Source organism: Syngnathoides biaculeatus, chromosome 7 (genome assembly GCF_019802595.1).
Source record: "Syngnathoides biaculeatus isolate LvHL_M chromosome 7, ASM1980259v1, whole genome shotgun sequence".
NCBI lineage: Eukaryota > Metazoa > Chordata > Actinopteri > Syngnathiformes > Syngnathidae > Syngnathoides > Syngnathoides biaculeatus.
Genome location: NC_084646.1, coordinates 6,286,170 through 6,311,369, shown reverse-complemented (window position 1 = coordinate 6,311,369; position 25,200 = coordinate 6,286,170). Strand labels below are relative to the sequence as shown.

The 25,200-nt window shown below is 41.6% G+C and overlaps 1 protein-coding gene and 1 long non-coding RNA gene across 7 annotated transcripts in view; one reads left to right on the top strand and one right to left on the bottom strand.

Moving 5' to 3' along the window:
- Positions 1-25,200, bottom strand: part of LOC133503121 (uncharacterized) — a 62,332-nt gene that overhangs the window by 4,289 nt on the left and 32,843 nt on the right. For 3 of the 6 annotated variants that reach the window (XR_009795642.1, XR_009795645.1, XR_009795646.1), the window contains 2 exons: positions 15,066-15,126; positions 12,770-12,939 (listed from right to left, as the gene is read on the bottom strand). This is a non-coding gene — a long non-coding RNA (uncharacterized LOC133503121). Of the gene's footprint in view, positions 1-12,769; positions 12,940-15,065; positions 15,127-21,817; positions 22,050-22,123; positions 22,341-25,049; positions 25,181-25,200 lie in introns of those variants that run through there. The other 3 variants (XR_009795652.1, XR_009795648.1, XR_009795651.1) reach the window with 3 other exon arrangements.
- The window catches only part of kita (KIT proto-oncogene, receptor tyrosine kinase a), a 48,497-nt gene that overhangs the window by 18,909 nt on the left and 4,388 nt on the right, over positions 1-25,200 (top strand). Inside the window, exons 4-18 of the mRNA XM_061824345.1 lie at positions 2,618-2,902; positions 4,525-4,664; positions 7,048-7,240; positions 8,408-8,597; positions 9,732-9,847; positions 9,926-10,040; positions 13,545-13,729; positions 18,307-18,413; positions 18,493-18,619; positions 20,710-20,814; positions 21,991-22,101; positions 22,190-22,331; positions 23,205-23,326; positions 23,409-23,539; positions 25,077-25,199. Coding sequence (XP_061680329.1) covers positions 2,618-2,902; positions 4,525-4,664; positions 7,048-7,240; positions 8,408-8,597; positions 9,732-9,847; positions 9,926-10,040; positions 13,545-13,729; positions 18,307-18,413; positions 18,493-18,619; positions 20,710-20,814; positions 21,991-22,101; positions 22,190-22,331; positions 23,205-23,326; positions 23,409-23,539; positions 25,077-25,199 — 2,192 coding nt within the window. The remainder of the gene's footprint in view (positions 1-2,617; positions 2,903-4,524; positions 4,665-7,047; positions 7,241-8,407; positions 8,598-9,731; positions 9,848-9,925; positions 10,041-13,544; positions 13,730-18,306; positions 18,414-18,492; positions 18,620-20,709; positions 20,815-21,990; positions 22,102-22,189; positions 22,332-23,204; positions 23,327-23,408; positions 23,540-25,076; position 25,200) is intronic.

Sequence of the window (25,200 nt, the reverse complement as noted above, 5' to 3'; positions counted from 1 at the left end):
TTTTTAAAATGTATTTTTTGCTTTACACTCATAAGATTACAAACTTTAGAAATCTTCTCCCCCAAAATATACAATTTACCTCATTTTTGGAAAATTACCATTTTCCCCCCATTCCATATTAATATTGTACTTTATTTTCATAGCATTCTGGCTTTAGTCTCATAATTTTACACCATTTTTCATGTAATGCTACACTTTTTGTCTCAGTATTCTGGCTTTATTTTTGTAATTTAGACTGTATAACATATAATAATATATATTACATGATTTATAATAATTTATACTATATTTATATTCTTCCGACTATATTCTATTTTGATATAATATTCCAGCTTCATTTTTTTAAATTACAAACTTTCAATTTCATTCTCATATTAGTCTGAATTGTTTTTTTTTTTTTAAATCCAGACACATTTTATATGATCTTCCCACTTTTCATAAAATTCCCCACTTAATTCAGAATTTTTCCCCCGCCTAGTAATACTTTGTATTTATTCTCCCCAATTTCATTTTTAACATAGCATAACAGCTAAAACCACAATTTAGCGGCAGCATGCACCGAAGCGTGGGTGAGCTGCTACGTGGTGATATTTTTTAGTCGAGGCCCAGCGCAGGTAGGGTACGAGCATGACTTTTTTTTGGCCCGCGTCTTCCGTTGGCCCGCTGCCATCGCTGCAGGATGATATCATGCGCTGCTTAGTCCCGTCAGAACACTCCTTGCTCACAGGCACCGCACACAAAAGCTCTTTTTCACGCGGGAGGCCAACACGGACCACCACCGGGAACACACTTTTTTTTTTTTTTTATGTATTTATTTTCTATCTTTCACTGCCTTTTGGGGGAGTTATTACACTTTGGCTCCATATCACTAACAATTGTGAAAGCCACTTATCAGAGAAAATCTCGATTAAAGCAAAACTATCCCAAGATTGTCTATGGCCAATAAAAGTGTATCTTCGGGTTGTGAGAGGATTTCAACATCTTTAGCTGAGAACAAGAACAAAAAGGACTTTTCTTCATCTGTAGATAATATCCATCCATCCACTTTCTTTGCCGCTTATCCTCACACGGGTCGCGGGGAGCAACGCAGGCAAGGGGAGATCATGCAAACTCCACACTGGCGGGTCCGGGATCGAACCCGGCTCCTCAGAACTGCGAGGCCAAAGCTTTAACAGCTAATCCACCGTGCCACCCTAATAATTATGTAATATTATAAAGTTTATGTTACATTGGCCATACAGTAAATAAATGATCTGACTATGAATCAGCACTAATGATTCTTAAGGCCCTGGGATCATTAGACTGACATGGCAACACGTAAAATCTTAAATCTGATTGGACAAAAAAAAAAATAATAATAATAATCCATACATAGGAAACAGTGTTTCCAAGAGAAATGCTACAAAATAACATGCGTTGATCTGAATCCAAGCATGTCGAAAACAGCTACTTTTCAGGACATTAAATTATTGTACCAAATAACGTTGTACACACGCATCGCGCAACACCGCCACAAAATAATGTTCAATCACTAATATAATGTGCAAAGAAAAAAAAAGACACATTTATCATGCTGTCAGTCATTAAAATGGTAGGAAACATCCCCCAAGCAGAAATAAAGCTTTGAATACTTCACAAAAGCAAATTGAGTGTGGTTACATTTTCCTAAACTCTGCAGCGGAAATAAAGGAGTCGACGCGCGCTTCCTGCTGCATCAAAGCGGCGCACTAATCCATTTTTAACAAAAAAAAAATAAAAATAATACAGCTAACCCAACTATATTTATTTCTTACGGTTTAAGAAAAAAAACCCAGTCTATGTATCGCGGATCCCGCAGAGTGAGGAAAACGACCCACGTTGATTTGTTCTCGTGCCGTTTTCAACACTTTACAAGTGACGTAACGATAAACCCAGAACATGAAAAGAAAATATGACGACCGTACGACAGCGACGATATGGAAAATGTCTCAGTTAGCCTGATGCTTAGCACATATACTTCATAATTCTGAGGTTGGGGGGGGTTAGAACTGAAATCCGGCTTCCCTGTGATCGGCTGGCAAGCAGACCGGGATGCGTGCCCGACCGCTGGCCCGGAGGCAGCAGTGATCGACCCTAACGCAAGCTTGTAAAATTAATTTTTGTCTGGGGCCACATTTTCGTTATGGTTTCCCCTCAGAGAGCCAGTAAGACTGTGAAACTATGCGAATCTTTGATGGCATCACCGTTTTTACACACAAAATTTACAAACTAGCGTCGGTGTCTGAAATCAAGTGTAACGGGTTTTTCACCCGATTTTCACGTTTGGTAACACAATAATGCTATCATTTATGATGCACGACAATTTGAACTTTTTGTACAGATTTTTCACAAGAATCATGGCAGTTGACACGGATGATTTGCTTTCACGGACCGCATAAAAATCACGTGGCGGGCCAGATCTTGCCCCCGGGCCTTGAGTTTGACACCCGTCCTATAGGAAGCGGAGAAAATGGATCGGGATTGAAATCATAAAATAACTGAAATGTCTCACTGGGATGGAACAAACAAGCGGAAAAAAGAAAACCAATTCCGCCCCCCCCCCCCCCCCTTACATCTTCTGCTGCTTTTGTTTTGGCAGATCCTGACAACCCTTTCAGGAAATCGATGGTGTTCAACATCCTCACCCGCGTGGGCGACGCCGCTTCCATCCCCTGCCTGGCAACCGATCCCGGCCTGTCCGAGCTGCGCCTGGAGACCTGCTCCGGCGAGCCCCTGCCCGCCGGCCTGCGCCACTCCGCCAGCCTGGAGCGAGGCGTGGCCGTGGCCGACGCGCGCAAGGCCTACGAGGGCTGCTACGTGTGCGCCGGCACGCTGCGGGGGAGGCGCGTGCGCTCGCACAACTATCACCTGACCGTCAAGCCAGGTGGCCGTGAAGCTCGATTTGACTTAAAAAAAAAAAAAATAATAATAATAATAATCCTCAAAATTGTCTTTTTAAAATCTATTCCGGCCTGTCGGAATTCAAAGGACGACTAAAGCTTAATGAGTTTGACCTTGACCTTTGACTCCGTTTCCTCTGACCATCATTCATTCCCTTCTTCCATCCATTCTTCCCTTCCTTCCGTCCTTTTTGTCCAGCCATCATTTTTTTCTTTCCTTACACTGCACATCCTCTCTTCCTAATTTCCTCCCTCCCTCCATTCCTTTCTTAATCCCTTCTTTTCCTCCTTAAGTCCATCTTTCATTCCTTCTTTCCTAACTCAGCATCCTCTTCCCTCTCTCCTTCATTCCCTTGCTGCCTAATTTTGTTTAGTTGACTGGTTGGGAGGCACTGATGGTGTAGTGGTACACACACCTGACTTTGGTGCAAGCAGCGTGGGTTTGATTCCCGTTCAGCGACAGTGTTGATATCTGCCCTGCGACTGACTGGTGACCGGATCGGGGTGTAGTCTGCCTCCCCCCCCCCCCCCCCCAAGCTAGCTGGGATAGGCTCGGGCTCTCCTGTGACCCTTGTGAGGATAAGCAACTTGTATAATGAATGGATTGGTTGATTATGACATATCATAACAAATACACATTTATGGCAGGCCCAGTTTCAAGATTGTCACTGTGACCGGATCTAAAATTCAGTTTTAGCTGACACGCGTCAAATGTGACCCGCCACACCCACAATATACACTATTTTAATATTTTATTATAATATATTATATACATATAAATATAAATAAACCCACAATATACACTATTTTAATATTATATATATATATATATATATATTTAATATTAACATTTTTGTGTGTTTTGGTTACTTTTAGTCAATATCAGGGTGCAAAAAAATTTACGTTTCAGCCATTTTTATTGCCATCAAATTTGACCTGAAGAGTGTGTAAGGGTTACGTAGATGTAGCGATCCATCCATCCATCCCTTGTGAGCATAAGCAGCTTGGATAATGGATGGATTGGTTGATAACTAAATATGGGGGTTCATAACAAATACACATTTATGGCAGGCCCAGTTTCAGTTTCAAGATTGTCACCGTGACCGAATCTAAAATTCAGTTTTAGCTGACACGCGTCAAATGTGACCCGCCACGCCCACAATGTACACAATTTTAAAATATTTTAATTTTTGTGTTTTCGTCATTTTTGGTCACTATCAGGGTGCATCAAATTTTTTACCTTTCAGCCATTTTTATTGCCATCAAATCTGACCTGAAGAGTGTGTAAAGGGTTACGTAGATGTAGAGATCCATCCATTACAGAAGCCGCTTATCCTCACAAGGGTCACGGCAGCGCTGGAGTCTATTTCGGGCGAAAGGCGGACTACACCCTGAATTGGTCGCCAGTCAGTTATGAACACATCCCTGAGCGGGCGTGTTTACCACTACACCATCAGTGACTCCTAGATATATTTGTGTAAAAATATGAAGCTGGGAAAAATAATTTATTAAAAATATGTGATTAATAAAAGTACACCTATGAGAAACATAAATATTTAAGTATAGTACAGATCACCTCATCGTTTGTCCTCATTCCCCCTTTTAGTCCCCGTGGCGCCCCCCGTCATCGAGATGCAAGCGCCCGAGCGGGTCGTCCTGACCCTGAACGAGGGCCTGGCCCTCACCTGCAACACCACCAACGTCAACGGCGACATCAAGCTCAAGTGGGTCGCCCCGCCCGGCTCGGTGAGACACTTTTGCATTCTCCTGCCGCCGGAAATATCGCAATATTATCATATTTGGGGAAAAAAAAAAAAAAAACAATCTGTGTTTTGTCAGGAACAGCAATAATGCTCCAGGGTCAATTTGACCCGGGGCATCTTAAATGATCCAAAAGGATTGTGGGGAAAAAAAAGTACATTTACTTATTTTAGTCACCGTTTCAATCAATATTCATAATTGTATACACTTTAAGCCAACAACTTCATAACGGGTCAAATTGACCCGTTATCCAAATGTGCCACAGCCTGGAAAAAAAAATCTCAATACAGCAATTTCATCTTTAACTTCCTCTTTGAAAGTAATTTACAATGTAATAAAACCCAAAGACTACAATGGGTCAATTTGACCCATCTTCCAAAAGAGATAAAAATGGATTTATTTACAACTTTATAACTATAGCAATACCTCATTTTTATTTCCCTAACAATCATTTACTTCTAAGTGAAACTCTCCAACTGTATAATCGGTCAATTTGACCCGTTTTTGTCAGATATAGAAAAAAAAAAGTGTCAAAAATTTTATACTTTATCCGGTATGTCATTATTTAAGTCATTTGCAACATAATAAAAGTCAAAGACTATTGACTATGGTCAATTTGACCCATCTTCAAAAAAGGGATTAAAAATTGATTTGTTTAAACTTTATAACTCGAATAATAACTCATTTTTTATTTCCCTTACAGTCATTTACTTCTCAGTGAAACTCAACATTATAATCGGTCAATTTGACCCGTGATTGTCAGATCAAAAATGTTATACTTTATACAGTATCTCATTATTTAGTCCATCACTCAGCATTTCAGTCTAACCCTAAATGGTTTAGAAAGCCAAAGAGAATAAAAATTATAATTATTTTTTTATCATACAGTTAATGCCATCATTTACGCACTTGTTAATAAATAATATTCATCTATTAAGATGAGCGGCACGGTGGATCAGATGGTAAAGCGTTCAATCCCGGACCCGCCTGTGTGGAGTTTGCATGTTCTCCCCCGTGCCTGTGTGGGTTTTCTCCGGGCACTCCGGTTTCCTCCCACATCCCAAAAACATGCAACATTATTTGGACACTCGAAATTGCCCATAGGTGTGATTGTGATTGCGGCTGTTTTTTCTCCATGTGCCCGGCGATTGTCTGGCGACCGGTTCAAGGGTGTACCCCGCCTACTGCCCGTTGACAGCTGGGATAGGCTCCAGCACTCCCTGCTGCCCTTGTGCGGATAAGCGGCAAAGAAAATGGATGGATGGATGCAACATTAATTGGACACTCTAAATTGCCCATAGGTGTGATTGTGAGTGCGGCTGTTTGTCTCTATTTGCCCTGCGATTGGCTGGCGACCAGTTCAGGGTGTACCCTGCCCGCCTCCTGGGATAGGCTCCAGTACTCCCCGCACCCCTTGTGAGGATAAGCGGCTAAGAAATTGCATGGATGGATCTAGTAAGCCACTTTCACACCACATACTACTTCCCAAAACAATCAGACAATTGTACAAAGGGTCCATTTGACCCATTATCCATAACTGTCAAAATCCGAACTAGAATCCTCATAAAGCGTTGGCCTCACAGTTCTGAGGTCCCGGGTTCAAATCCGGACCCCCCTGTGTGGAGTTTGCATGTTCTCCCCGTGCCTGCCTGGGTTTCCTCAAGGCACTCCGGTTTCCTCCCACATCCCAAAAAACATGCAACATTCATTGGAGACTCGAAATTGCCCCAAGGCGTGATCGTGAGTGCGGCTGTTGTTTGTCTCCATGTGCCCTGCGATTGGCTGGCGACCAGTTCAGGGTGTACCAGCTGGGATAGGCTTCAGCACTCCCCGGGACCCTCGTGAGGATAAGCGGCGAAGCAAATGGATGGATGGATGGATGGATAAATATATTTGTCGACATTTGTATCAATACCGATGCACTCATTAAGCCAACTATTAATCCTTAAATGTTCACTGAATTGATGTTTCGAATTCATATTTCAATTCTATCTTTTGTGACTTTGGAGGTGCGCTGAATCCGGACCCAAAACTATGTAATCCACAAATGCTATATTAATAATGAATAACGAGACACGTCCAAGAACCTAGTCATCAGAGTCTACAAATGCAATATTTTTCGTTTGCGTCGAAATTTCTGTACAGATCAGAAAGGGGTGTCAAAACTACAGCACGTGGGCCCGTTTGCGGGATTTTAAAACTGGTCCTCGGGTCGGGTTTGGTCCCCCTTAATTTAAGGGGTCGGAGTTTCAAGTTCTGGACTGTGTATTTGTATGCAAGTGTGTATTGCACGTGTGTGTGTGTGTGTGTTTGGCGAGGATAGCCATGCAGACGGGGTTAATCTCTAGAGATCTCTGGGCGTTGACAGGGTGCCGTCTGGTATCCACAGCAACCAGCCAAGGTTGACACTGCGTCGCGTATCCGGGCGGAGCACTTCGACCACATGCGCAGCGCCACCCTGCGCGTGGCCGCCGTCGCCCGCCGGGACGCCGGACGCTACCGCTGCGAGGCCGAGAACGAGAGGGGGCTCAGCGTGCGCGCCGTGTGGCTCGACGTCTACGGTCAGTACACTGGCGAAAGTTACACCCATGTATAATTCCAATGACTGGACCCGGTTTCAACGACGGGCTTTCGAGGTATTGGGAAGCGGGAGGGGCGTTCGTGGACAGTTTTGAGGGGTTTCGAAGCCACTTTAGCCTTCGAAAGTTGGTCTTTAAAAGGTTTTGGGTTTTTTTAGAATCTTATCCAGGGTTCACATTTCAAGTTTGGGTCACGAGCAAGATTAGTTTTTGTAGTTTGGTTTTGAAATTTTGGTTTCAGGTTCCGGGTGGGGGTTTCTGTCCTTCCTTCTCGTCCATCCATCCTTCCTTCCTTCCTTCCTTCCTTCCTCACAGCTTCCTCATGTCCAATCTTTCTTACTTTCTACCTTTCACCCTCCCTCCCTTCATTTTTACTTTCTTCGCTAAGTTACTCCAATCCATCCTTCCTTCCATCTTTCTTTCTCCTTCCACACCTCCGTTCCGTTCTTTTGTGCTTGTTCCATCTTTCCTTACTTCCCACCTCACTTCAGCCAGACTTTACATCCTTCAACTCTTTTTTCCTTCTCTCCGACTCTTCTTTCCTTTCTTCCTTCATCCTGTCTTTCTTCATTCATCCCACTTATCCTACCACATTCTTTTCCTTCCTTCCATCTTTCTTTCTCCCTTCCATTCTTTCGTGCTTGTTCTATCTTTCCTTACTTCCTTTCATCTTCATCCTACTTATCCTGCAACATTCTTTTCATTCCTTCCTTCCTTCCTTCCTCACAGCTCCCTCACATCCATCCTTTCTTACTTCCTACCTTTCACCCTCCCTCCCTTCATTTTTCCTTTCTTCCCTAAGTTACTCCAATCCATCCTTTCTCGCATCCTTCCATCCTTCCTTTGTTTCTTTCTCCTTCCTCATCTAACTTCCAATTCTTTCGTGCTTGTTTCATCTTTCCTTACTTCCCACCTCCCTTCAGCCATACTTTACATCCAACTATTTTTTCCTTCTCTCTGACTCTTCCTTCCTTCCTTCGTTCCTTCCTTCCAGTTAATTTAAGTTCTTCTGGGTTGCGTTTATTGTGTAGGTCAAATCATCCTGGGGTGAGGTCAAAGTTGCACTGACTTGTCGTCGTCATTGTGAAGGCAGATTTTGTGCTACTTTTACTCTACGGGTTTGTAACACCGCGTCATGTTTCCCTCCAGACAAGGGATTCATCAACGTAACGTCGACGAGCAACAGGACCGTCCACGTGCGCTCCGGCGATAGTTTATCGCTGCTGGTGGAGATGGAGGCTTACCCGAGGCCCCGCACCTTCTCCTGGAGCTTCATGGGCCACGAGCTGAAGAATAACAGCGACCACGTCATCACGACGCAGAGCGCGCGCAACTACGGGTGCGACCCACAACAACAACCTGCCACACACACACACACACACACACACACACACACCACGGACGGGGGTGGAATTTAACGTGGGCCCCGCGGGACTCGCAGCCCCATGACAAAAACGACGGAAAGAAGAGCGCCTTGAGTTCTTTGAGCCCAAAAGGGTGACGCTAATCAAATGCACGTCAACTAAACGGACAGTAATTGCTTTATTTGTGAGCGGCAAGGGAACCACGGCATATTATTATAATTTGTTTGTTTTTGTTGTTTGGGGGATAATTAAATCAATAATTCATTTTTAATCACAATAATCAACAAATAATCAAGAATTCAAGTAATTTTTGCCATGAAACTTCATAAATTGCCAACACTAAACCCTCTCTGGAGCAAATAAAAGTTTGCAGAGAGAAAAATCGGATACTTTCAGAAAATGATAACTCTGGACTTAAGAATTTCGATTATATTAAACCTGTCGCAAATGTGCAGCCCCGGCCCGGAAAGGGTTAAAGTTGAAATGTTATGGGTGAAATGTAAAAAAAGCAAAAACAAAATTTAAAACACGAATAACAATTAAACTAAATGTTTCTGTGACCGTATTACGACCCAACTGAATTTTTTAAGTGGCGCAACTGGTTATGGCATTGGCCTCCCAATTTTGGGCACCAGGGTCCAAATCCCAGCCCCGTGCCTGCGTTGAGTTTTCTCCGGCCACTCTGGTTTCCTCCTACATCCCAAAAACATGCAACATTAATTGGACACTCTAAATTGCCCCTAGGTGTGATTGTGAGGCTGACTGTTGGCTGTCAACCAGTTCGGGATGTGCCCCACCTCCTGCCTGTTGATAGCCGGGATAGGCCATAGCACCCTTGTGAGGATAAGCGGCTCGGAAAATGAACGAATGAATGAAATTTTTAAGCGATTCTTCTTCTCCACTCCTGCAAAAGCTGCTGTCTGCCACGGCTCACAGCCAGATTCTCGCAAGACTTGCCTCTTAAAAGCAAATGCATTATTTTTTTGTGTTCTCATAGATTTACTACGTGTTTAAAAAGCGTGTTTTAATTTAAATGAGCAGAGGCTGATGCATAAACGTATTTGTGACATTTGGTGACGCCGTTTTTTACACATTTCCGTGGTGTTCAGGTACAGCAGCGAGCTGAGATTAGTGCGACTGAAGCTGTCGGAAGGCGGCGTTTACATGTTTAAAGCTTCCAACCAAGACGTCTCGGTGAACGAAACCTTTACCATCTTCGTGACCAGTGAGTGGCTTCAATTATTATTATTAATATTATTATTCATTTATTTTTTAAATGAAACCACATGTCATTTCTTCTCAGCTAAGCCCGAGATCGTGTCGCACGAAGGCCCGGTGGACGGCCAAGTGCGCTGCGTGGCCGAGGGATTCCCCGCCCCCAAGATCGCGTGGTACTACTGCGAGCAGCCCTACATCAGGTAGTTGCACGCCAGATACTTGTCGTTCACACGCTCCTTTGAAGTTATTTCAAGTCGGGTTATGCTCAGCTTGTTATGCTTAATGTGAATGTTTTGCTATGTTATTTTGTTAAATATATTCATTATTTGCACATATCAATTTGGGTGTGTCAATTTGTACAAAAGTACTTATTTTTGTTGCCTTTTCCAAATTCATAACCACATCTACATAATTGAATATTATCCTGAGTAGTAATGACTTTTGCCCTGAGGGATGAGTGGAGCTGGTTACAACAATTTTGCAGTGTTTTTAATGATAATATATCAATATAAGTTAGCTACACTGTCCAACAACAACTAACCTTTTTTTTTTCTTTTCCGGAGAAAGGTTTACATTTTCACCTTTTCTTAAATTTTTTTTTTATTTTTTTTCCAGTCATAAAAATGGTGTTGTTTGTAGGTAGACGTTTGTGAAATTTTATTTTTTGTCTGAAACACCAAGAAAAATCTGTTGTTGTTTCTCTTGTAGAAATTAATATGCATTTATTTTTTTTTAATGGAAACCGAAAGACACGTTTGTTGTTCTGGTGGGTTGTTTTTTTTAAATGCAAAACAAAAAAACACTTTTTTTTTTTTAATAGAAATTGAGTTTCTTTATATTCAAAACTTAAAGAGAAATAATACTTTTTCTAATAGATGTAGATAATAAAAGAACTAGGGTTTTTGTCTTATTATTTTAACTGAAAAACAAAGTTAAACATTTTGTTGTTTGTTGATGTTTTTTCCAAGGATGAGTTAGTTTTCAAAATTGTATTTTATATCTGAAACACTAAGAAACATACTTGCTGTTGTCTTGTCTACAACAACTTTTCTTATTCAATGTCAAACAAAAATTATAATTAATAAATAATAATTTTTGTTTTTAAGATGGGGAAAAAAATGTAAATCCTCAATATTATCCAATAAATACGAAATACCAAGATTGTTTTTTTCCTGATAAAACTTGTGATTTTCTTTTTTTATACAAAGCACAATGATCAATTTCATGTTTAATAAATTATTTGAAACAAACAAAAATAATAATTAATAAATAATAATTTTTGTTTTTAAGATGGGAAAAAAATGTAAATCCCCAAGATTATCCATTACACATGAAATACCAAGATTGTTTTTTTTCTTATAAAACTTGTGATTTTCTTTTTTATACAAAGCACAATGATCATTTTAATGTATAATAACTTATTTGAAACAAACAAAAATAATAATGAGATGAGATGGGGGAAAAAATGTAAACCTCCCAAGATTATTCAATAGATTTTTTTTCTTATATAACTTATTTTCTTTTTTTATACAAAGCACGATGATAATTTTAAGGTATAATAAATGATTAGTCCCCCCTCCTCCCCCATATTAATTTTTTTGCTGATTGGCCTGGAAGGAACCGAGGCCTTCTCCTGCCTCACACTGAGTTGTGCGGTGGCCATTTTGAGCAAACTAATGTAACATAGCAGCGCGGATGAGTGATGTGTTTCTTTGCTGCCTTTCGTCAAGACCTTCTTAATTATTTGGCAAGACCGTGTAAAGAAACGCATCCCGAGGTCATCTCAGACCCCAAAATAAGCTTTGTGTTGTGGTGGCGTCAAAAATTGAGCATGGAGTTCATTTTACGCACGTCATTATTTGTCAACCCGGGCTTTTTATAGAAGAGACTGTCCACATAAAAATGTGCCGCACTTTCACTGGTGGTGTCATAGCTCCAATGTAAATACCCACACATAACAAACGAAGACACTGCATACCATTAGCTTGATTAGCATTTTAGATTTGTTTTAGCATTCGCTCAGTTAGCGCTGCCAATGTGTTGAAGAAATACACAACAGGGGTGCAATAGCATTAAATAATTCAGCATAAGAGCAACATTGAAGGAACTCAACCAAAGGTAGCATAGAATTAGCGCAATTAGCATCACAATTAGGTTACTAACAATGTGTCAAGGGATATGCATTATTGTGGCATTTTCTAAAAAAAAAAAAAAACATGGAATGAGTACAAAATGGGGAAGCCCAAAATTCCACTGGGTAACCATGAAAACCAATCAACGACTGCCAAACCTCCCCCCGAAAAAAACATTTTTCTCAAAGCCATAATGACTATACTGTGATACTAAATTGTCACGTCCAAGGCTGCCTGTTTCGGCAGCATATATTTTATACACACACAGACAGAGCTCACCAATAAAACTCGCAGCATTAAATCACAGCCTATGGATGGGTTTCCAATGACCCCCACCCTTAGATCATTCGGATAAATTAACGATAGAAAAAAAACTTCACACTTCACCGATCACCTGTTCTTTGACCTCCATGGCACACAAGATGGCATGATCGGAAACCTATCCGTTGCTCACCAGCAAGCCATGGCGTGTATTACGTACCAGCCATAGCAAACATAGTAAATGTAATATTAGCTAGCGCTCGTACGTGACTAGCTCCCCTGCTAAAAATTTTCGAGAGAAAACTATAGGATTCTATAGAATTTGTACAGAACAACTTGTTCTATAGAACCTTGGCTGTGATTTTCTGTAGAATTTCTACAGAACAATAGAATTTTTTACAGAAATTCTATAGTCCTTTAGAAATTCTTTAGAAATGTTTTATAGAAAATTTTTAGTAGGGTCACCACAACATTTTGTCAATAATCGACTAATCATAACGATAAATATTATAACATTTGGCTAACTTTGAGCTTACCTCAGTGTGCATCTTCATATGAGAGTTTTCAAAGCCATTAGCTGGTGGCAATTGTGCTCACAGAGTTTGCGTCCAACCAGTTAGCAATACTGGTCCAGGTAGGGCCAAGGATCCACAACTTTTAGGAGTCAACCTCCTCGTTCCTGGTACAGGGCTACCCGGCATCATGGCTACATTATAAAACATAAAACAGGAGAAATAGCACAATGTTATCTTTAAAACACATACCAGGTAAAACTGCATTGGTAGAAAAGCATTAGCTAGGTCAGCATCAAAGCTAGCGCAGCATTAGCTTAATTAGCGACACTGTACAGATACATAACACATGACAGCGAAGAGGGAACGCACCATTAACTCAATTACTATCACAACTACGTTATGAAAATAGCTGGCACATGACACAGATGAGATAGCAAAGCATTAGCTCAATAAGCATCAGTGCTACATTAATTATACACGTAACATAACGCGCGACATTAGCATAATTAGCATCCATACTATATAAATAAAACAGAGCTAGGCTACTATTAGCTGAGTTAGCATCAGTTTTGTTACAAAACCATATATTTGTTTAGATGAGAACGTCCGTGTGCTCACAAATATGTATGAATAAAACAACAGCACTTTTTGTCTTAGTTTGGGAACTTACTGTATGTGCATACAACTAAGAACCAGTTTGCTGATCCTCCAGTTTGGTGTCAACAAGACCTAATCCCCCAACCCCCTTCTCTCTCGTTTTTTTTTTTTTTTTTTGCCGCCCCCCCCCCCACTCCAGATGCTCCCAGCAGATGAACGCCACCAAAGAAGAAACAGACATTGTGACCATCACGCTGTTCAGCCCCATGTTCGGCAAGACGGAGGTGGAGAGCCGGGTGAACGTCAGCCGGGGACGCTTCAGCACGCTGGAGTGCGTGGCCACAGTGGAGGGCGAGCAGGCCTACATGCTCTTTTCTATCAGTGGTGAGCCGCAACATAAACGCAGCGCTCGGTCAAAAAATGTTCACTATATGTATTAGACTTAAGTCATGGGCAGCTAATATGGATGATAATTACAGGTGAATTTAATTAGCTTCTCTAAACTTTCGAATGTAAACATTCACAACATAGATATACAGTGAGACACAGAAAGATTTAAATATGGAAAAAGGGATACATATGGAAGCCCCACTAAGAAAAAAAAAAAAAAAAAAAAACACTGGATAGCGCATACACGTCGAGCGGTATGTCGATTAAAGCTAGTTGGCCACCATCTTGGTACTCCCAAAACTTGTGGAGGCCAATTTACAGGTTGGATTATGGCGGTGTTTTTCCTCAAAGTTTGGCATGTAGAATTAAACCTGATCGTGTGAGCTTGACTTTTTTCAGTTCTGGTAACATGAAGGATTTTTAATTCTATTTGGTAAGCAAAAAAAAAAAAAAAAAAAAGCTAAGTGCAAAGGAAAGACAGAACACCGTGACTATAACAAGAAATCTTGCATATTGGGCAGCGTCCCGTTTTTGAAACATCATGATTTTCACGCATTATATCCTTCAATATCTCAAAAGGATTAAGTGTTTTGATCTGAAGCCATAATTTGGTATCAGGAGAGAATAACTCATTGGTCAAAGTTAGCACAGAGTTATTTCCCTTTCCTTCGTGACCCAACATGGCTGCTTCAAGTAAACATGGAGCGTTTTTGAAGAAGAAAGGGAGAAAGTTCAGTATGCAACCAAATTTGTCTTCAAAATGCTAATCCATCTCTATTATTAATTCGTAAGTGTCGTTCTAGAATAAGTATTAATTAATAACCATATCTCGAGTATGTACCACTTCACAGCACTGATAACATACCTGTTCCAGTTTTGGGACGCTGCCCACGAGAGGGGACATCTTTTTGCCGTTTTTTTATGCATTTAAAAAAGAAGTAATTTCCTTTATTGTGGCCTGTTAGGAGACTTTTATCTCAATAAGGCAAAAAACTTACCACCCTGGCCATGAATGGGTTAAGGCCCAATTTCTGTGACATGTTAACTTTTCCCAAAATACACTGTGAAGCACTATATCATCATAACATAGCAAAAAAAAAACTAAGCATTTTTTGTCATAAAAACATGAAATTTTAAGTCAATCACTTAAATATATTTTTGGCAATGGGAAAATACACGCTAAACGCATTGTTCGTTTGTTGTCTCTGCGACGTCCAATTTCAGACCGAACATTGAAACTTGTTTCCTCGCACTTGAAAATCAAATTCAATTTGCAGAGTTCTGTATCATGAAATTCATCAAAAATTTCACAGAAAATATGTTTTCTTACTTGTGCCACTGGTGATCTTTGGGAAAATATTGACATCGCTTTTTCGTGAAAAACCGTCAGCCTATAAAGGTGAAGCAGAGAGTGAACAGTCAACAACAACTGTAAACAAAATTTTGTTCAAGTGAATTAAGCTCATCGGAAAATTAAAAATAAAACCTTCACAAACAAACTTTAACAGTGTCAAAGTAAATCTGACTTATCTGTGGAATATTTTCTCACAGCCACGAAACTGGCGATAAACGCACAGGTCGGCATGGTTGTTTTGGGAGTATCAAGATGGCGGATATCTGCTTTCGGAGACTTAAGCTTTGGTGGCCAATGAGCTATCTTTTTTGTCTTTTTTTTTTTTTTAGCTCAGTGGTCTAGAATAGATGACTTGCGACTTTTACCTTGGTTGCTGATCCTGCCTGGTATTCCATTCATGATTGTGATGTGTTACGATGGATGGACGGAAAGATCGATATATTTTTATTTCGCCTCAATGAGGTTATCCACGATCTAAGATCCATGTTTAAGATGCACTTGCATTGTCAGATAGCTGATGCGTAACAGATGTTCTATCTGAAAATATGGAATTCTATTTGTTTTGCTTTGTTTTTGTGGTGACAGATGTCAGAATTTTACTATTTGAATTTGATAACTAATTTATTGTTTGCGCAAGCTGTCTAAATACCTTTTTATCATGAACGGTGATTTAATCAAGAATTTTCTCATCGCAAAAAATTTCATTGTAATGACTGAATCGGGAATGTTTTATGGCACCAGAAGTGTAGGAATGAGCAAATCCCAGCGGATTAAGACTTTCTGTAACTCTCTTTGGAGGTGGTCCATTTACTATACTGTACTTGAAGTAAAGAGAGCTTTTACTGTATGTACAGTAGTTGTCACTGTACTGTATATTATTATCCAGTATTATGCACTAGGCCTTATTGGTTTGTTCAACGGTCTGAGGTTTTCAAATGGGATGACTTTTAAGTGGCACACATTGAGTAAAATGGAATTTTTCATTGTCAGTATACAAATAGTTGGATCTCTGGAGTGCCTACCCACTCATCAAGTGTAAAATTATTTTAAATGTAGTTTACACATCTAGGGCGGCACTACAAGTAGTTGTAGCTGCTCACCTTGTCGCAACTCCCTAGCCTCCCCGAGTCGTCATAGGAATGAAAACTTTAATTCTCTACTGCACAGTAAAGTGGGGCTCAGGTTCATTTCAGCTATTTTTCCTCCAAGGGACCGCATTAAATTGCGTAAAGAATGCAAAATATTTTTAAGGAAAATATTTTGTCCAATAAGGAAGCAGCGTTTTTTTGCGTGGAGTCATAAAAATCACATTTTATTTCTTTCTTTTTTTTTTTTTTTCAAGCAACAAAGGCTGTGTTTTTACAGCTGTGTTCAGTCCCCCTTCCGTGCCTGTCCCGGCCTTATTGTTCGCCTCCTCTGTCCACTGGTGTGTAATAAGCTCTTTATAGAGATAAGGAGCTTTCTCCCCACTTCAAATCTGAGAATGCAGAGTCTGCAGGAACAAATCCAAAGCTCTGCGCGTTCTCCACGACAACCTCCAAGCATCACCCGAGGCAGCCGCGACAACCTACCGGCCCGCCGTCGAAGAATCAATGGCCGACACGCCGGCTCCCCGGTGGCTCGTTCCGACCTGAGCTGGTTGTGATGCCGCTCGCTAGGGGGGCAAGGGGGTGGGCATTGCGGCAGATGGGGAAGCTGTTACGACACCACGTGGATTTGGAGTCATAAAGTAAACAATGGACTCCAGCTAATTCCTATCTGCACATCTTATCGCAGCCAATCATGTCTCTCATGGCTGCTGTTTACCAAACGGTTTATGGGAGACAAGCACTGAAGGCTTAATCTTGGCCTAAATTGTGCTTTTAGTCAATATTTTCAGCTGGGGGACATTTTTGCACCACTCATCTTTTTATTTCTTACGTTCACACAATATCAGAATGACAAAAAGACATTTCAAAATTCAAGCATTAAGTCAATAGATGTTGTGGTAAAGAGGGAGCTAAATCCTAAGGTGAAGCTCTCAATTTACAAGTCGATCTACGTTCCTACCCTCACCTGTGGGCATGAGCTGCGGGTTGTGACGGAAAGAACAAGATCCCGGATACAAGCGGCCGAAATGAGTTTCCTCCGCAGGGTGTCTGGGCTCTCCCTCAGCGATAGGGTGAGAAGCTCAGTCATCAGGGAGGAGCTCGGTGTCGAGGTGCTACTCCTCCGCATTGAGAGGAGTCAGATGAGGTGGCTGGGGCATCGGATTCGGATGCCTCCCGGATAGCCTCCCTGGTGAGGTGTTCCGGGCATATCCCACCGGAAAGAGACTCCGGGGACGACCCAGGACACGCTGGAGAGACTATGTCTCCCGGCTGGCTTGGGAAGGCCACGGGACCCCTCCGGAAGAGCTGGAAGAAGTGGCTGGGGAAAGGGAAGTCCGCGACCGGATCCGGAGAAGCGGCAAATAATGGATGGATGGATAGATTAAGTCAATAGATGCACACTCATACAGTTTTTGGTAGATTCAATACTGAGTCAACAACTAAGCGGTGATGTACTTGAACAGTCAGCATGATTTCTCCCGATAACACAATTTGTAAAAAATTGTTGTGTTTTATGAATACATTTCATGGATCGAAGTCACTGATAGTGTAGCAGTACACGCGCCTGCCTTTTGTGCGGGACGGTGTGGGATCGATTCCCGCTCAGCGATGGTGTCGATACCTGCCCTGCGACTGACTGGCGACCAGTTCAGGGGTGTAGTCTGCCTTTCGCCAGAAGCTAGCTGGGATAGGCTCCAGCTTTCCGGCAACTCTTGTGAGGATAAGCGCCTTGGATAATGACATGACATTTCATGGATCTTGCGTGACATTTGAACCTTGGGCTTGGCACGGTGAGCATTGGCCTCAGAGAACCGGAAGACTGAAATAATTAGTTTAGTAAAATTGAAGTTCCACAAGAATCAAATATTGTGGCACAACAATCGGGAGTCTGTTTCGAAGGGGCGGTCCTGTACCGTGCAAATGAGCTACTGCTCACTCTGACCCCCTCTACTGAGGGGTACGCCAACATGAAATTGGCTTACCGAGACGGTATCGTGTGGGTACTTAAAAAGTGTGTGCTAATTAAATCAACCAAAACATAAGTATGAATTGTATTTTCACTCACAGATGCAGCACTTCATCGCAATACACAAATACTACACGATGCTCTTATTTTGTCACCGCAGAGAAACCCATCCCCCACAGTCTGTTCACCCCACTGCTGATCGGTTCGGTATCGGCAGCCTCCTTCCTCTGCCTGGTTCTCATCATGCTCATCTACAAGTACCTGCAGGTATTTATCGGAGGTTTTGACGAAACAACATAACATTTGTCACGCTTTGTAATTGTGTTTTGGGGTTGTTTTGTTCCAGAAACCAAAATACCAGGTGCAGTGGAAGGTGATTGAAGGAATCCACGGTAACAACTACGTGTACATTGACCCCACCCAGCTTCCTTACGACCACCAGTGGGAGTTTCCCAGAAACAACCTGCGTTTTGGTGAGCCGCCAACACTCCTCACACTTAGGCGTAAGCACGTTTGTCACGCCCGTCTGCGGCGCGTGCCTTGGTGCGTAGCGTCAACTTGTCATTTCTGACGAATCTCTGGCCTCGAAGCCAACTTTTTTTGATGAGAGAGGGCCAAAAACTTAGGGAGGCAGCATAAGGAGAAAATTAGAGATATGGACATACTGTATACTAATAATTAGACCAGTTTAAAGTCTAATTCCCTGTGCATTTATGATTTTTTTCAGGTCATGTTGGGTAATGTTAGCTCTTGCAACTTGACTCTCCAGACCTCGATCTGAGATTTCCCAATTGAAGATAATTGCTGTGAAAACCCCCAAAGACTGAGAACTAAGCAGTCCTCAATATTTGTAGATATAGCACGAAACTGTTCACCATTTCCGTTTTCCGAGATTTTGGGGGCAATTTGGAGACCAAATATGAACTGGAGCGCCTTTGTTCCCATCATCCCTTGGGATTGCAGTGTGGAGTTAGCTAGCAAACTAAAATTACACCCCAGAAACGGGGTTTCCGTACAGATAGTCGGCTGCTTTGGCCGCTTTTGAGCGCCTCGTTGTCAGCCACGAGTGCTCACAAGTCAAGCAAAAATTGGTGGAACAACAGCAAGGAGTAGGATTTTTTTTTTCTTCAACATTCCAACTTGACAGCCAGCGTCATACCCAAACCTGAGATAACCCCGGTGGGATATATTCCAACTACTAGAGGCTTTAAGCGGAGGCATATACATGGTTCCAACATGTACATACGTGCAGGAATGATGCCAGAAGTAGCATCCATTTTTTCCAGGATTAATAGTGGTATTTGCTCAACAGTTGACAGCGTTTTCAGCAATTTTGAAGCCTCATTTTATATACTTGATAATTGTTTTCAAATCATTCATATTTGATAGTTAAGAACACTTATTTTCCACTTGAACCATTTTTCATAACTCAAGGTGGATGAACAGCATACTCAAATTATTTTTCTTTGAGTTAGCAACACAGTTGAAGGTCGAAAAACGACAAGAAGCACACTGCTAGCACTGCCTGTCATGTTCTGACGCCACACACACTGGAAACGTTCCGTTCTGGATTCGTTTTGACAGTCTAGGACCGTTTGAAATGCGTCGCGGCGGCGTAGCGTCGCAGAAACGCTCGCTTTGTTCGTCGCGGTCAAGTCACAAGTTTTTCCCGGGCCGCTCGTCGCTTGACGCAATCAATTTTGGGGGAAAACATTGGCGTACGGTCGTTGCGCCCCTGGCAATGGTGTGTGTGAGTGTTGGGACGGAACCCATTCATTTACACCGCTTAAACTAGCTGAATTGGCGAAAAACAGACTACAGCCTGAACTTGACCTCGTTTCTACATTAATCTGTTATATACACACACAATTTCATTATATATATTGCACATACTCATACACATAGCTGTAGTAAAACAGGTCTTACCTACTGCTACGGACTATAAGACAACACATACTCGTGGCATTCTGTAAAGTCACTAGATCGCACCATTGGGATAGTAAAGAACATTTATCCATCTATACCATGTGTGGGTCATGGGAAAGCTAGAGTCTTTCCAACTGACTACGCTCAAAAGACAAGACTCACTAGTGGAATTCTGTCCCACACTGGCTATATAAAATCCAGCTGTATGAAGCACTACACCATCAGTTACTGCAACCCAAGTTGAATTAAAACGCCAGATAAACGGCAGGATAATGGAGGCCTTAAAATGGGGATGACATCACCCCCCGCCTGCCACCATTGATGGACATGCGGTCAGAGGTGGAATGCTGCAGTCGTATCCAGCAAAAGCAGTCCCGGGGCTCAATCGTGACGAAAAAAAAACCTCCTCCCCTCACTGCAAACATCGTATTGTTGATATATCCTGGGTGTTGTTTTTTAGCCAACCTCCTCCAACAGGATCCTGCACGTCCTGGTGCTTGAGCACACAGCCCGGGGGCTCAACTGGTGTTGTCCCAGTAATGCTGGCAGGGGGCCATTGGTGGGGAAGGGAAGGGAGGGGGGGGACAGGATGGGCCGGGAGAGTCACAGCTTTATGAATTTATTTGTGTTTCTGCAGGGAAGACGCTGGGCTCCGGCGCTTTCGGAAAGGTGGTGGAAGCGACGGCGTACGGACTCTCCGAGGCCGACTCGGTCACCACGGTGGCGGTCAAGATGCTGAAATGTACGCTGGGGCTAAGCTAAGCAAGGCCGCGATGCACGGTCGGAGGGACTCCGCCGCGGGGCTTTGAGTCAGATGTCAGACGCCACATGTATTCCATTAAAACAGAGACCAGATTATCGGGATGATCAAATAAAAATCAATAAAAATGAAGTCAGGAAAGCCAGCCAATGTATCATGAATAGTGCAGCGCTTGAAAAATCCATTGGGGTTTTTAATACTTACCAGAACACACATTAGATAAAACTAGGGATGGAATCAAATATTATTACATTTTTTTCCTTTCAATTACTTTTTTTTAATGTCAGGAAAAGTGAATATACATAAATATATACTGTTCATACATGATTTTAAAAAATCGTTTTTACTGGTTTACTGATCTCAAGACAGGGTTCGGTCCAGGGACAGGAAGGGAACAAAATGTACATTGAACTGTTCATCTTGCGTACAGAAATACAAATTTTGAATCATATTTTTAAATTGTACTTGTAACGTGTTTTTAGGAAAATGTAGCATCTTTAGTTTGCCTCCTTCTTTGGAAGTTGCAATCCGAGTAGTTTGTCTTTTTAAGAAAAATGCAGCGTCGATATAGTTTGTATTTATTTTAGTAAAGTGAAACAACGATTGTTTAGGTTCTCTTTAGGAATGTGCGACGTCAGCAATTAGTCTTCTTGACACCAATAGTTCATCTTTTTTATGAAAAGGGCAGGCCGTTCATATGTCTTCTATTCAGGAAAGTACCACAAAACTCAGTCTGATTTTTAGGATAGTGCAACATCAGTAGTTGTTTTTCATATTTCAGAAAGTGCAACATCTTTTTTAAGGAAATCTTATAAAAGACTGAAGGGACCGAAGGCCGAAGACCTAAGCTTGCCGTCCTTTTGAAGCTCATGTCCATTATTTGAAGTGCAAAGTACAGTACAGCCTCGGTACTCGAACGCCCGCGGCCAGACCAGCTGACCCACCCACAACGCGCTTTTTTATTGTCAAAAAAAAAAAACTGGAAATAACATAACTCGCGCGGCGATTAATTCGGTTTTCGGACAAATCGGTTTTCGAACCGCCTTCTAGAACGGATAGTGGTCGAGAACCGACGCTCTGCTGTAGCATTCATCAATACTGTATATGTGTTGTTTTATCCAACTTTAGCTCTTTTTTGTTGTTGCGATTCTTCCACAGCGAGCGCTCACGCCACCGAGAAAGAGGCCCTGATGTCCGAGCTGAAGGTTCTCAGCTACCTGGGAAATCACATGAACATCGTCAATCTGCTGGGAGCCTGCACCGTGGGAGGTAAGAGAGCCCACGTCCTCACCGTGGGGTGGATCATTCTTGCCGTCTCCATTAACCGTTGTCGTTTTCGTCTCGTCTACGCCGGAAGGCCCCACGCTGGTGATCACTGAGTACTGCTGCTTCGGTGACCTGCTTAACTTTTTGCGAAGGAAGAGGGAATCGTTCTTCTTGCCCAAAACGGAGGAAGACTGCTACTACCGTAACGTGGCGTCGCAGAGGGGGACCATGGGGTCAGTTGTCTGAAATTTACACCAACGATTTGTTGTTCCCTGCTAAAAAAAATTCTATAGAACATTTCTAAAGAATTTCTAAAGAACTATAGAACTTTAGGACCCAAGTCCTATAGAATTTCTATTGTTCTGTAGAAATTCTATAGAAAATCACAGCCAACGTTCTATAGAAAAAGTTATTCTGTACAAATTCTGTAGAATTCTGTAGATTTCTACAGAATTTCTATAGAAAATTTTAGCAAATGTGTTGTGAAAAGCGTAAGATGCATAGAATCTGAATTGGTTCTAAATTCTATTTTGTGTAACTTTGACACAATGCTCCGTTCACGATAATCGCTACAGAAAATCGAGATCTGATTTAGTTTATTATACCAGTTTACAACTGAGGCTTATGTGGACGAATCCTTTAGTAGCAGTAACAGCCCCTGATACCCAAAACCAAAATGTCTGACTTCCTGTTCAACGTTGGCCGTGGATTTTCGAGACTTTTGTCCTGTTTTGTTCGGCTTTTCTCAATTTCATATCGATGGGTGAAACTGGTGTCACGGGATAGTGTGTTGAAAACTTTTAATGGGGAACTTCTGAGTTTTGCGACAGGCTTGTGTTAAAGAACCCTAGAATACATCCTAGTCAATTCAAAAAAGGTCTTTAAGTCATCAGAAGAACGGCAATAATCAAAGAGTCAAAAACGGTACGATTAAAAATTCCCCAGGACCGCGAAGGGTTGGTAGTCAAAACATAAAATGAGCCGCAAAAATCAGAATCGAGCGTCTCGTCCTGGAGTGCCGCAAAGCGCTGTTTACTATCCAGAACGTGCGTAGGAGTGAGGTGTGAAAAGTCTCCGTCTCAGACTGCTCCTTTCCCTCCTTGCAGCGACAGCTTGAACGGCTACATGACCATGAGGCCGTCTGCCACTGGCAAGCCGCCTCCGTCGTCCTCCTCCTCCTCATCATCATCATCAATCACCATGGAGAAGAGAAACTCCTTCCGCAAAGGCGAGTCGGACGTTCATCCGGTTCCAGTGAGAAAAGCACCCAAATTAAAGTTTAACGCCCCCATTTTGGTCTTTGTTCTCAGGCGGATCCTACGGCGAAGGAGCGGCCGAGGAGGAAATGTTCGACGACGACGGCCTGTCGTTGGACACCGAGGACCTCCTCAGCTTCTCTTACCAGGTGGCCAAGGGGATGGAATTCTTAGCTTCCAAGAATGTGAGTTATCCCTTCCATCCGTTTTTTCTCTTCACGTTGAGTCTTCACGTTTTTTTGGAATGTGACAGGGAGTCAGAGTACCCGGAGGAAAAGCAGTGCGTTGTGGAAGATGAACCACTTCCACATGGGAAATGTCATTGGGAATTACCAACATAAAAAAATGGACATACCCCAGAGTCGGAACAAGACCTCCTTGGTCCAGATTTGGTTAATTTCAAATTTTAACACAAATCGATAAATTTGGTATATCGACACTTTGGTGCGTATTATTTTATTTTTTTTTTTCAAAATTCTTGATGCAGCTAAAGTGTAGAAACATGGTTTGTTCTTTTTGACAGGCGTTTGATCTTTTGGGGCGGGGGGTCCTGAAAAGTGCTGGTTTTGGTTTTCTGAGGATTCCACCCAACATCAACAATACTGAATACCAAACAAAGGAAAACCCTAACATCCCATTTACAACATTACTTAGTACTTTAAATTTTTAAAAAATTTGTGTGCGTTAAAATGTTGCATGGTTTGGCCCGTTGTATCACTTTCATCGGTACAGTATTTTAAACATACCAAAAAAAATAATAGTTTAAAAAAAGTTTAAGTAAATAACATTTTTTTTTTCAAATAAAGAACATTTTGGTGCACACATTATACAAAATGAGTATTATTATAAATAAGATTCAAAGATCAAATTCACATCAGTTTTTGTTTTAAAAAATATGAATGTTTCATATGTACGTATAATTTAAAATGAATATATTTCTTTTGAAAACATTTGAGAATAATAGCTTTGTTTCATATTTAATTTTATCCATTTATATTTTGTTTAAATTATAGCTTTATTTTTTAAAATAAGAAGTTAAAATACATTTTTTTTCCATTCTCACCTTTGTTTTCTGAACCTTTAAACTATAATAGAAGAGTTCAGATGCAAAAGCAGATATATCCATTTTTGTTGTTTCTGTAGATAATAATATACAGATATATATTATAAAATATGTATATGTTATATATATTTTTATATCTTATATAAATTAAATAATCTACAGAAACAACAAAAAAGGATATCTGCTTTTGCATCTGAAATCTTCAATGTCAGTCAGTCTGTAAAGTGACATAACAGGAAGTTTACGTACAAATAAGAGGCAGTTGAAGTACTTAAAAAAAAAACATATTGCTGGTCAAAAGTCTTGGGCCTGAAGCAAAAACTTTTCAATTTTCCAACTCAACCTGTAAGTATACTCTGTACAGTCTGGTACTCGTATGTTGTACTAAGACAATGCGTCTCAACACCTTTCCGGGTTACATTGTGGCGTTCTGGTTTGATCCGATTTCTGTTTCCTCACAAAAGTACGGCTCGTGTTTCAACCGCGAGTAAGCAGAAAGCGTGTCGCGGCACGGTGTTGAAAATTTAATTATCGTCTGAGTCAAATGTCGACTGAGGAAAAGAAGAAGGAAAAAAAAAAACAAAAACGGAAAATTGTACGCAACGCTTGGCTGATGTCACTCACGGAACACGTCTCATTAGCGCTCTTCTCTCCCCCAGTGCATCCACAGAGACTTGGCGGCCAGAAACATCTTGCTCACTCAAGGGCGAGTGGCGAAGATCTGCGATTTCGGCTTGGCCCGAGACATCACCACCGACTCCAACTATGTGGTCAAAGGAAATG